Source organism: Marmota marmota, unplaced genomic scaffold (genome assembly GCF_001458135.2).
Source record: "Marmota marmota marmota unplaced genomic scaffold, marMar, whole genome shotgun sequence".
NCBI classification, from domain to species: Eukaryota; Metazoa; Chordata; class Mammalia; order Rodentia; family Sciuridae; genus Marmota; species Marmota marmota.
The window spans coordinates 35,368,958-35,382,129 of record NW_026000229.1 but is presented as its reverse complement, the minus strand read 5'-3'; the positions used below and the strand labels follow the sequence as shown (position 1 = coordinate 35,382,129).

At 42.0% G+C, this 13,172-nt stretch overlaps 1 protein-coding gene across 4 annotated transcripts in view; it reads right to left on the bottom strand.

Annotated features, from left to right (window-relative positions):
* Nucleotides 1–8,603, bottom strand: part of Tgm5 (transglutaminase 5) — a 41,298-nt gene extending 32,695 nt beyond the window's left edge. Inside the window, exons 1-3 of one of the 4 annotated variants that reach the window (XM_048793071.1) lie at nt 8,417–8,603; nt 3,083–3,262; nt 2,709–2,954 (exon numbers count right to left, since the gene is read on the bottom strand). In XM_048793071.1, coding sequence (XP_048649028.1) covers nt 2,709–2,954; nt 3,083–3,262; nt 8,417–8,426 — 436 coding nt within the window. In that variant the 5' untranslated portion in view covers nt 8,427–8,603. The remainder of the gene's footprint in view (nt 1–2,708; nt 2,955–3,082; nt 3,263–8,416) is intronic. The other 3 variants (XM_048793070.1, XM_048793072.1, XM_048793073.1) reach the window with 3 other exon arrangements.
* Nucleotides 8,604–13,172: the final 4,569 nt, after the last annotated feature.

Genomic DNA, 13,172 nt, shown 5'->3' with positions numbered 1-13,172 from the left:
CCTGGAGATACCATGAGGGGCACAAGCAGGGGTGGGTCTTGGGAGACGACATCCCCAACATCAGCAACAGGCTCAATATGAACTTGAGGTGGAATAATAAAAATTTACCTTTGGTGAAATTTCTGGGTTTCCAAAACACATTTACACCCTAGTCCCATTTGAAGATTGAAAAAACCTGACAAGTGATTAAGTAACTTGCCCAAGTTATATGTAAATACAAAGCTGGAATCTGAGCACAGAGCCCACGCAACTCCATATTCTGTGTTTTCTGTTATTTTCAACGAATCCTGGTTGGAAAAGAGCAAGTAGAAATTTAAGGGTTGGCGTTGACCTCATCCTTCCTGTTTTAGGAATTTCATCTAAAGGAAGTATTCAGCTTGTGAACCAAGATTTAGACAGTAGGTAGCTCATCTGAGTGCTTATAGGACTGAAAAGCTGGAAACAATCACAATGCTGTTCTTGGGGACTGGTCAAATAGCTTCATTGCATCTCCACCACAGGATTCTCTATAGAATTAATTGAAAGGGGCAAATTTGGATATATGGACGTGGAAATCTACATGTGATATGTTAAACTAAAATAGGTTATAAAATAACATGTACAGCATTCATTGATTTTTGTTAAACATATACACATATATGAGGAAAGGATTTTGAAGCCTATTCTAAAACATGTTAATGGTAATTGTTTTTGTTTTCCTTTTTGCCTATTGGTATTCTCCAGATTTTCCCAAATGAATGTGTTATTTTTAGTGATATAAAAAATTATCTTTTAAAGTTAAAGGCTGCTTAAACAAACAAAAGGCCAGGGGAGCAGGTGTCCCCTTTGCAGTATTCTGGACCTGTCTGGAGATGCTACCTGAGCCTGAGGTGAAGGAGCATCCTGCCCTTGTTGGAGGGAGTCTCAGACACAACCTAACAGGATGCTGGTGTAGGAGAACTCCTTGCTGAGATGTGTTTTATCAAGGGTTTGAACAGTGGGGTGAGAAGCTATAGATTCATGGTGAGATCACATACATCCTTGAATCACAGAGTGGAGATTTCCAGTCAATATATGAGGCACAGTGATAGGCAGCTGTCAGTCCCAACTGCAGGTCCCACCAGTCATTACCCCAGTACTGGGTCTCCCTGGAATCTGGGTGCAGTCTAAGCTCAGGAGAGAAGCCCCGCAGTCTTTCCTCAGCTCAGATAGGTCCTCATTACATGCCTGAAGCCCACAGTCTTGGAGATCTGAAGAGGGGGTATGTGTGTGTGTTAGAGAGAAAGAGACAGAGAGAGATATACAGAGAGAAACAGACACATATGCAGAAGACAGACAACTGGCCCTCCTTGCTCCAGGAGCATGCCTCTTTACCTAGTATGTCAGTGATGGTCCTGAGCCATTCAATGACAGGAAGGTAGGAAGGGGATCATCCTCTAGTCAGAAGCTTTTCTGGCCTCTACCCAAAGCAGACAGGACCATTCTCCACTGTCAAGACTTCTCGCCCTTCTTCCCACTATCTCCTGCTGCCCTGTGCTTTATTCTGCCCACAGTGTCCTTATGTCTGGCTAAGCATCTATCTCTACACCTGGGTAGATTTGGAGGACAAGGCTTATGGGATAGGATATTGGCATATTCACTGTGGCTTTGTTTGTATAAGAGAAAAATTGCAAATAGCCAAAATGCCTGGAAATAAACATGTGGTGCATCCAAGTAGTGAAATGATTGTTAAGAAAAATGTTCTGGTAGGATGGGGCTGGGGCTGTGCTCAGTGACAGAGCACTTGTCTAACACATGTGAGGCACTGGGTTCAATACTTAGCACCACATAAAAAATAAATAAATAAAATAAAAGTATGCTGATCTACTCATAGAGGATTTCTAAGTTAAAAAAAAAGAAATAAAATGTTAGGAATTGGATATTTTCAATGTTGAATGCTGACATGAGGAAAGCAAGTTGGAGACTGCTAGGTATTATATAATCCTGCTTGTGGAATGTATTATAGAATCACACATACAGGCACATACATACACATATTTGATTAATTATAGAATATTTTGTAAGGCTACACAAGACAATGTTAACAGGTTTCTGCTAGAGAATGGAGCAGAAATTTTTTAAAATATTTTAGTTTTTAGTTGCAGTTTGACACAATATCTTTATTTTATTTATTTTTATGTAGTGCTGAGGATCAAACCCAGGGCCTTGTACATGCTAGGCGAGGTTCTACTACTGAGCCACAACCCCAGCCTGGGATTGGAAGTTTTAACTTTTCACCTTATACCTTTCTCTCCTTTCCTCCCTTTCCCTTTCCTTTTCCCCTCTTTCTCTCTCTTCTTTCCTCCCTCCCTCTTCTTTTCTCTCTGTATCTTTCAGTTTTACCCTTTACTTCATTCATCAAATGGATAGTGTGCTTATTACTTTTAAAATGAGAAATCTCAAATCAACTTCAAAAATGTATGATGAAGGTAGGTGTTAACATTGGTCCAATTTAATTACAATAGTTTTCTATTTAAGTAAAGATTATTTGGTTCATAATTTTTAAATTCTAAATAAGTAACAAGGTCTCCCTGTCCTGGTTGTTGACAGTGGGGGGTGGATGCTGAGTACCTGGGATTTTAGGATAATTGTAGGTGGTAGGAGCAGGGTCAGGAAACCCTCAAGCTTGGCTTTCTATAGCAGGACAGACAGACAGAGATGAAGGAGCCTTTCATGGGCACCTGCCTTACCTGTACACCAGGGATTAAAGAGCAGGATGAACTCTCCAAGCAGATAGGCTGTGACAGGCCCTTGGAAGGATTCGATACGAACTTTCAGTAGGTACCGACCCACAGCTGCCATGGGTGGGGGACACAGGCTCACTTCTAGGGATGTGGCCCCATTGGTCTCCAGAGAGGCGATCCAGGGGCTGGGGCCACCACGGCTTGCCAGGCTGAATACTGCCCGAGTCCCTTTAGCTAGCTCTGGCAGGGGTCCTGGGGGGAAATAGAGCTGACACCCTCTGTGGTTACCTCCCAGAGGTAACTACACAAAGTTCCCCCAACACACACACACACACACACACACACATTCACACACCCTGGGAGCCAGCTGAGGTCCTTACCAGTCTCAGTCACAAAGATGATGTTGTCCAGGCCTGGCTGGAAGCCCCGGTTCCTAAAGTACAGGGTGATGTTGAAGGCCTGGCCCCGGCGAACAATGAGCTGGTCAATGCTGATCTCCTCTGTGTGGTGCCGCACATTGTTCTGGTAGCTCTGGAGGTCTGTGAGGTCCACCTCCAGCCCTGTGATGGGGCAGCCAGGGACAGACAAAAGGAAAGGTTGTGGAGCTTGGTCCAATCCTGTTTATTACTTACTAATTGTGCAAATTTGAGAAAGTAACTTGGCCTCTCAACACCTGTTTCCATGTCGGTGAAAGAGAATATATAATACCAGTCTGAAAGTTTAGATTTGAGGATTACCAAGGCTCCATGAATGTGAGTTCCTCTTCCTTCCTTCCTCTTCCATTTTCTCTGAATTTCTATCCCTGCACAGCTGGATGTGAATGATTTTCTACCTCTAACTTCTTTTGTAGACCCATCCAAGTTTGATTGCTTCCAAGTTTGATGGCAGTCCAGCATGTCTTCCAATTTACTCTAAGATGCACTTTCTTGGATTCAAGTTAACAGTCTTACTTGTTTGTATACTAGCCTCCAAACCTGGGGGCAAGTCCCTGGGTCAGCTTCCCCTGGAATAACTGTCCCTAGATTAGCTGCCTTACTTTTAACAATTTGTTGGCTCTCTGACCACCACCAATGCCAATGTGCCCAAAGTCTGGGAGCTTGAATGCTGAGGAAAGTCAAAGAAAGTTTCACTCTCAGCCTTTAGGACTTTCTGCTAAACTGAATTCACTGTTCTCAGAGAGTGGCTCTCCCAGAGGGCCCTGTTTTTGACTTCTTGTTTGACCATGGAGGAGAACTGTCCCTTTCCACATGCACGGAATTCCTCTCTCCTCACCTCATTCCTAGTGAGTACCAGCCTCCAAAGGGGCCTTCTGCCTCCTGTGTCTCTCCCCACCACCTTCCCTTAACATATCACCCGATTATCTTTCCTCAAGACAGTTTCTCATGCCATCCTTTGGCTTTAAAAGTTCAAAGATCCCTTACATCTACCACATTAAAAAGGAAAACTCCTTTACTTGACCCTTATACCCTGGCCCTAACTTATATTTGAAAGCTACTTCTCACCACTCCCACCATGGGGCCTCTCCTCCAGCCATGCCCTAAGCATATGGCAGCTACCTGTCTGTGCATTTTGTTCCTGCTATAGCCCCACCTCAGAATGCCTCCCCACTAACCAAATTCCACTTGTCCTGAGATCTACCTCCCTCGTGAAGCATGCCCCAATTGGCAAACCCTTATTCCCATCTCCCACTGATCTATGGCATTTAATTTAACCTACCTTAAGTCTTGACTGATCAATCAATATGTTAAGTGTCATGCTTATTGTTCATGCTTATTGATATCAACAAATTTTTACTGAGATCCTATTACTTTCAAAATCGACATCAGATATTTTTCTTACTTTTTAAAAATTGTAATACTTAATTATTTTTACTGAGACATAATTAATATGGTCTAGAGTTATTCAACAACTTTTTAGTTACTAAACATCTTCCACATATCTGAAAAAAGTGTTATTTTATATATGTAAAATTCTTAGTCTCTTTTTTATTTATCTGTTTTCCCCCACGAGATGTAAGTCAATAAGGACATAGCTAGCTGTTTTGTCTTGGCCATAAGATTTTAAAAAATAAATGAATCAGAACATTTGATAAAATATAATACCCTTTTATGATAAAAATGCTCAACAAACTTAGAAGGGAGTTTCCTCAAACCGATAAGTGGTAATAATAAAACCTCACAGCCAACCATATTTAATAATGAAAGACTGAATGCTTTCCTGCTAAGATACGGAACAAAGATATCTACCCTTGCCATCTATTCAACATTGGAGATTTTGGTCAGGGCAATTAAGCAAGGATAAGAAATTAAAAACATTCATATTGGAAAGATAAGTAAAATTATTTCTATTCACAGATGACATAATTTTGTCTTTTAAAAAATCCTAAAACAGGGCTGGGATTGTGGCTCAGTGGTAAAGTGCTTGCCTAGCATGTGTGAAGCACTGGGTTCAATTCTCAGCACCACATAAAAATAAATAAATAAAAATAAAGGACAGCAAATTTGCAGGATAAAACTATTTTAAAATTAGAGTAAAATAAAACAAATTATAAATAAAGCTATAGTTTCCTTACACTTGCAATGAGTGATCTGAGGATAAATTTTTAAAATTACATTTATAATCCCATGGGAAGAATGAAACACTTAAAAATAAATTTGAAAGAAGTGCAAAACTTCTACCACACACACACAGATGCACATGAATGCGCGTGCTCACTTGCACACACACACACACACACACACACACAAAATTGAAAAAATTAAAGAATACCTAAATAAATGAACAGCTAAATAAATAAATGGAAAGATTTTTCCATTTCATGGACTGGAAGATAATACCATTAAGATGACAAATTGATCTATAAATTCAATATAATGACTTCAAAATCCCAACTACCATTTTACAGAAATTAAGAGGCAGATCCTAAATACAAGGGCTCCATAATAGTCAATGCAAATTTTAAAAAGAAAGACAAAATTAGAGGACTTATACTCCCCTATTTTAAAATTTACAATAAAGCTAAAGTAATTAAAGCAATATGGTTGTGGACTTATATCAGTGGAATAGCACTGAGAGTCTAGAAATAAACTCATATTTACTGTCAATTGATCTTTATAAAAAATTTTTTTAGCTGTAGATGGACACAATATCTTATTTTATTTATTTATTTTATGTGGTGCTGAAGATTGAACCCAGTGTTTCACACATGCCAGGCAAGCACTCTACCACTGAGCTGCCACCCCAGCCCATCAATTGATGTTTGACAAAGGTGTCAAGTTGATTTAATGGGGAAATACTCCTTTCAAAAACTGATGTCAGGACAAGTGGACTTCCTATGTGAAAGAAAAGAAGTTGGATGCCTACCTCTCACAATATTCAGAAATTAACTCAAAATGGATCAAAGACCTAAACACAACAGCAAAAACCCATGGAAGAAAATATGGTCCATGATCTTGGACCAGGCAATGCTTTCTTGGATATGACAGCTGAAGCAATAAGCAGTAAAAGAGAAAACAGATAAATTGGAGCTCATCAATGTTAATTTAAAAATTAATAGTTTTTTTTTCTTCAAGAGCACTATAAAGAGCTGGGGTTGTGGCTCAGCAGTAGAGTGCTCACCTCGCATGTGCGAGACCCTGGGTTCAATCCTCAGCACCACATGAAAAAATAAATAAGTGAAATAAAGTTATTGTGTCCAACTACAACTAAAAAATAAATATTAAAAAAGAACACTATAAAGTGAAAAGATCACCCATGGAATATAAGAAAACATTTGTAAATAATATATCTAATAAGGGACTTGTACCTATATATGTATGTACATATATATATTTGTATACATATATCAGCACATTTTAGGTATTCAGAAATGTGTGCTAGATTGAACAGAGTTCTCTATCTTTTGCACAATCACCCAGCATTTATTTTAGACTTCAGATTCAATAAGCATTTATCAATGCCTGTCTACTATGTGTTGGGCACTGTGCTAGACACTCTAGGACAGTTATCTCCTTTAATCCTCACAATTACCTTAGAAAGATGAAATGTTATGCCGTCTGCATTTGGAGACAAAAAATTGAGGTTCAGGTAGATTAAATGTTTTGCCTTAGGTTAAACCCAAGATTCCCAATCCAAGTCCACTGTTCTTTCCGTTATCCAATAGTGGCCACCTATTGCTGTCTTTCACTCTTTGTTTGGAAAGAACATCACAACAGTGCCATTGGGAAGACACTTAGCTTTTTCCTGGTAGTAGAAAAAGAAGCTCATCCTTTTGGGAGACCAGTTGACTAGACAGGGAGCACTAACTGGCTCCAGCTCAGGTGGGGCACATGACTTAGGCTACCCAACAGGTGTGGCAGCATCTGCCTTTCAGCAAGCACAGCAGCCAGATCTCATTCTTTGGATACTTCATGAGTCAAGCTAATTTCCACCCATAGCATGGGGATTATTCTTCAGTCCCTTCATTCTCTATTGTGCATATTAATTCTCTTTGAGGTAAGGGTAGAATGAGGTAAAATGATCAGGGAAATAACAAGATTCTAGGAAGATCTTTTAAAGAAGATCTCAATATCTGTTCTAGAGTACAAAGAAGCACACATAAGGAAGTTCATTGCAAAGTTCATTGCCTATATAACTGAGATATTAGAGACAACCTAAATGTCCATCAGAAGGGAACTGGATAAATAAATTACTTATATGCATACTATGGAATACTATGCTAAGTGGAAAAATTGAGGTAGATCTATAGATACTGACTGGCATGGACAGAGCATCAAGATAAACTGTTAAGTGAAAAAAAATCAAATTGTAGAAAAGTGTTTACAATATGATGATACCATGGATATAAAAAAGCCACACATGCTAATATTTTGTATTACCTTGAATATATATATATGTATGTGTGTATATATATATATAGAATATATATATGTAATGTTAATGTGTAGACCAAAGACTGGTAACAGCATTTACTCTGGAGATGAGGATGGGTGAGATTGGAAATAGAATTGGGATACCTGTAATTATTGCTTTATTTTACTCCAACTATGTATTCTTATATTTCCTTGTTAATTAAATATTATACAAAAAAAATTTTAAAAAACTTAAACACAAAAATCAACAAAGGTGAGGCTGTTACATTTGTAGAGCAAATTAAAAGTTCATACCTGTAAATGGTTTCAACTAACCATTGAATCTTCATAACAGCTCTTTTTAGAGAGAGGGGATGATGTAGAGAAGATGTGGGGAGCTAAGCTAAAATGAGGAGGAGACTCTCTGGAATGAAGGACAAGAGAAGAAATGAAGATCCAAAGAACTTTAGAGTTGCTAGACAACTTCAAGACTGTGTTCCAACCCCTTCCATTTTTCAAGCATGGGAGGTGGAAATCAGAGAAATGACTTGCCCAATGACAAAAGGTCAACTAGTAGCAGAAAAGGATAGGAATCAGACCCCCTAATCCCTGGCTCTGCCTTATCCCATTCAGCTATCGAAGCAGCCATGCTGGTTTGCAGGTGTGTTTACCTGTCAGCGTCCAGCCTATCTCCTGATTCTCAGACCACCAATGAATTCTGAGGATTCTGGGGGTCCTTCTCTTCCTAGGTCAACTCTGAATTTACTTCTTTATTCCTTGGAATCCATCCTTCTCCCCTGGACTTCCTAATTCTCTCTGTGTCCTTGTCCCTAACACTCCAGCAGCCCCAAGAGCCTCCCCTACCTTGGGCCATGGTGGCTGCCTCAGGGCTCCTGGGCTGCTTCCCACAGAACAGCTGGATGGACTGGAGCTTCAGGAAACTGGTCCCGGAGTGTCTGCTGCCCTTTGCATCCCAAGACTCTGGGAGACACAGAAGGTGGGGCGGGTTGCTGCACTGCCGCCTGCTTACTGGGCAGATCACAACTGGTTTTCTCACTTGCCCTTTGGTTTTTGTTGGCAGTGTCACTTGGCTGAGAGGAGGTGCAGAAGCCAAGGAACTATCAGGGCCTAGTGTCATGTGGCTCTTGAGCAGTAGGGCATTTTCTGGCAGGTGCTGTGCTGTGGTGGGGGAGCCGAAGGAAAGGTGAGCTGACATAGTGTCCAGGAGGATGAAGTGGCGTGGACCTCTGTGGGAAGGACTATCACCCACAACTAAGAAAGCCTCAGTGAGCCTGCTCTGTACCTGAGCCCTCTCCTTTATCCCAAAGAGTCACTCTCTGGGCTGGGGTTGTAGCTCAGTGGTAGACCACTGGCCTCACACGCATGAGGCACTGGGTTCTATCCTCACCATATAAAAATAAATAAATTAAATAAAGGTATTAAAAATGGTGAAATATTTAAAATATTTAAAAAAATATTTAAATATTTAAAAAAAACAAAAAGCCACTCTCTGGACATTAAATGCAAACAGATCCCACTCTATATCACCCTTGAGATGACTTTAATTGTATTTATTTTTTTGTCAGTTTCATTGTTTGGGATGAGACCTTCTAGGCCCAATGTGAATCTCAAATAAAAACAATAGAAGAAGAAACATTAAGATTTATACCAGAGTTTTGGAAATAGCTGAGAGGACAGAATGCCAATGAGCAAGGACCTTGATTCTAATAAGAAAAGTAAGAGGGCTGAGGATGTGGCTCAGTGACAGAGTACTTGCTTAGCATTCGTAAGGCCCTGGGTTTGATCCTCAGCACTGCCAAATAAATGAAGTACAAGTCCTTGGAGCAAATGTACCACTGCTTCTGGCAGTAAGGAGATTTTGAGGAATGCCTAGGGAGAAAAGCATGGATGAGAGAAAGGAGAAGACAGGAGGAAGGACCCAGAGTAAGGAGTGGGACACCCACTGCCTTCCCTGATATGGGACACTTCTTCCTGCATTCACCTGCTTTCTGAGCCTTTGTCTCAGGAACCTGTACACCAGCATCCTTCTCTCTCCTGTTTTTCAAACTTCTCTGTCCCCAGTCAGCTCTTACAGCTTTTACTTGCACAAATACAACTCACTGTTTTAATAAAACTGCACCCACCTTCAACCCTCACCCTCTTCAACCCTGCATACCCCTTTAGCCCCTACTCTTTCTCTCAACTCCACCCCTTAGCCAAACCTGTCTTCTACTACTTCACCTCCTGCCCACCCAGCTCCTTGCTGCAATCTGCCTCTGTCCCCAGATTCTCCTGACACTACTGTCACCTACCCCTCTGATGGCACCAGGCACCCTTTCCTGCTCTTATCTTGCAAGGCCTCTTGCAGCTCTGAGTGTGTTGACTATTCCTTCTGGGTTACGAAACCTCTCTCTCCCTCTCTGATATTATCTGACCTCTCCATCCAGTCTGTATTCTTCTCAGTCCCCTTCATGGGCTCCCCTCATCCCTATGCTGTTGCTTCCTAGGAATTTGTCTTGGGGTCTCTTCTATTCTCACTCTACTCTCTCCCTCATGACAGGGGACTCCCTGAAACTGTGGACAGCAGGCTTCACCTGCTGGAATCTTCTGCTGTGCCAACCTCGGACCCAGTGTGTTAAGAATGGACCTCTTCCCTCTCCCCTTCCTCTCAAAATACCTGCCTTGCTTCCTGTACTTCTGGTCTTGCTGAGTGAGGACATTTCCCACCCAGTCACTCCAGGCAAAAGCTGTGAACTATTCAATGCTTCTGTAGCCTCCTTACTTCCCTTTAGCCCACTAGTCCAGTCCAGCTCCTGATAATCTCCTAAAATTGGCCCTTCCTCTCTGTGTCCTTTGGCCCTGCCTTAACTAAACTCTATTTGCTTGGGCAATTCCCAACCAGTTTCCTACCTTGATTTCTCTAATGGGTTACTAGTGATTTTTCTGAAGTGCCAATTTGACTGTATTGCTCCCCTGCTTAAGATCCAACCGTAGATTCAGTTCAGATTTCTCAACATCACCCTCAAAGCTCTTGAGGAACTTTCCCTCCCCATCTGGGATCCAGGCAGACCAAATCCCTTCAGCTCTCTGATGGAGATCTCTCTCCACACCTCTGTGTTCTCTCTCTCCCTCCCTCGCCCGTTCTCTCCCCTGTGTGTTGGTCTCTCTCTTTCTAAAGTGGTCTCTCTTCCTCTATGTCCGCTAGTACTTAGGCTCACGCGTCACCCCTCCAGGAAATCTTCCCTCTGCTGCACTGGAAGTTCAGAGGCTCACTCTTCTGCATTCCTGCTGGCCAGCTCACACTTCGAGGTCATGTCTACCAATCTTTCCCCTAGTCCCTCTTGAAGGCATGGAATATTGTCTTATTAATACTATTGCCAGTGTTTACTAATGACAGTGACTAATAGTAGTAGAACTACTAATAGAACTGATAATGACTTTTTTTAAAAAGAGAGAGAGAGAGAGAGAGAGGAGAGAGAGAGAATTTTTAAAAAATATTTATTTTTCAGTTTTCGGTGGACACAACATCTTTATTTTATTTTATGTGGTGTTGAGGATCGAACCCAGCATCCCGCGCATGCCAGGCGAGCCTGTTACCCCTTGAGCCATATCCCCAGCCCCTGATAATGACTTAAGCACTAGATTCTGTTTTAAGTTCTTTATGTATACTATGCCATCTAATCTCAAAACAGTTTTATGAGGGGCTGGGGTTGGGGCTTAGCAGTAGAGTACTCACCTAGCATGTGTGAGGTCCTGGGTTCGATCATCAGCACCACATAAAAATAAATAAAATAAAGGTATTGTGTCCAATTACAATTTTAAAAAATAAAATATTTTTAAAAATCTAGTTTTATGAGTTAGGAATTCTTGTGGTTCCTATATTACAGATGAGGAAATTGTGGTGTAAGATATTAGCTTTCCTGAGATCCCTAACAAAAATCTAGTGAGGCTGCTTTTGAATGCAGTCAGATTCCAGAGCTTTCCAAGTGCTTAATGCAATATCTGAAACACAGTCAGCTTTCCAGTTCATATTACTTGCTTGATGGAGCAAATTAATTAAAATAAGAGATCAATGCCTGAAACCACTGTCACTTGCTTGGATGGGTTGGTTGGGGAGGAAGAAGGGACACAGGCATGAGAGTTTCATTTTGAGGGCAGATAGGAAGGTCAGTGCAACTAGGATGGTCCAGTCTGGAGGGGTGTGTTGTCAAAAGAGAAGGAATCTGGTGGCTATGGAGGGAAATGATGCCCTTGGGGCCAACCTAGAAAAGCTGGGAAAAGCTGAGAGGATTTTGGAACCATCAGGCAGTCACCATGACTAAAGTCCTTTAGGCTGTACCAGCCCAAGTGGCCTGAACTCCACACAGCCACTTGGGAGCTCTGACTACACCTCAAGTCCTCCGCACACCTGGGGCAGAGAGTGGAGCATTCATACCATGTCTCCCCCATAGGCCCTCTTATGGTCAAGCACACTGAGAAAACTTGTTAAAGAAGCCACTGAAAGGGGAGAAGAGGTAAACGCACCACAGAGTCATTCATGGGGCTAGGAAAACCCACCATGGCTCCTCTGCCAGGACTTTGGGGGCTGAATAAGCCCGGAACTCTAGACCAAATGAACTAATTTACAGGTTCAATTTTTCATTTGATTGCTGAGAACCATTAGTCAGAGGGTGTGTGGATAGGTGTAGGGAACAGGAGAAGCAATTCTGAACCCTTGGCCTGGGGAAGCTGAGTAGAGTTGATGAGCACCTTCCTGTCTGAACAGAAGCAGGGCCGTGACCTCAAGGAGGGACACCTGAATAGACAGATGTGAACACACCTACCATCGACTTGGGGCAGGCCAGATCTAGCAAAGTGAGGTGAGGAGCCTGCAGACCTTTCTAAGACCCAAAGAGAGTTGAGAGCTAATTCCGGACCTGCCATGAATTCCTGTTATGCTTTTAAGAAAGTTACAGTTTCTGTATCTGTAGAATCAGGACCCATGAGGTCCTGGATGCCAGAGTTGGCAGATCTATGTGGATTCATCTGCTCCTCCATCTTCCCACCTCCAGAAAAGAAGATAGTCATTCAGGAGAAGGGATTAAACTGGCCAGAAGACCTCTGTCTAGGAATGTGCTTCACAATTTACAAAGCATCTTAGAATCAACTTTCTCATTTTATCCTCACAGCAACCCTGCAAGTGGAGGTGGGCCTGGCACCACTATTGCTATCATCTTATTCCCAGGGAAACCAGAGTCTCACCATGAAGTCAAGAGCTCTTTGCTTTGTATCATGCAATGGTGCTGGATGTTGTAGACTCCAAAATATCAGCCCAAAGAACCTGAGGGTGTTCTGCGCATATGCTGGTGGACAGGAGGACCAGAGCAGGAGCCATGGCTGCTTGCTCCACTGCCTGAGCAGTTTTTTTGCTGTGGTTTGTGGGTGGGAACCCCTACTTGGGCCCATGGGTGGGCCTCACTGGGATGTTGGGAGGCGAGAGGAAGTTCCCTCAGAATCTAATCTCAGGGTGCACTATCACAGTGGGATGAACTCCATGTTCTGAGTCTGGGGGATGTTGAGCTGAAGGGGAGCTTTGAGATCATCTAGCTCCTCTGACAAAAGGGGGGAAACAAAGCTAGAT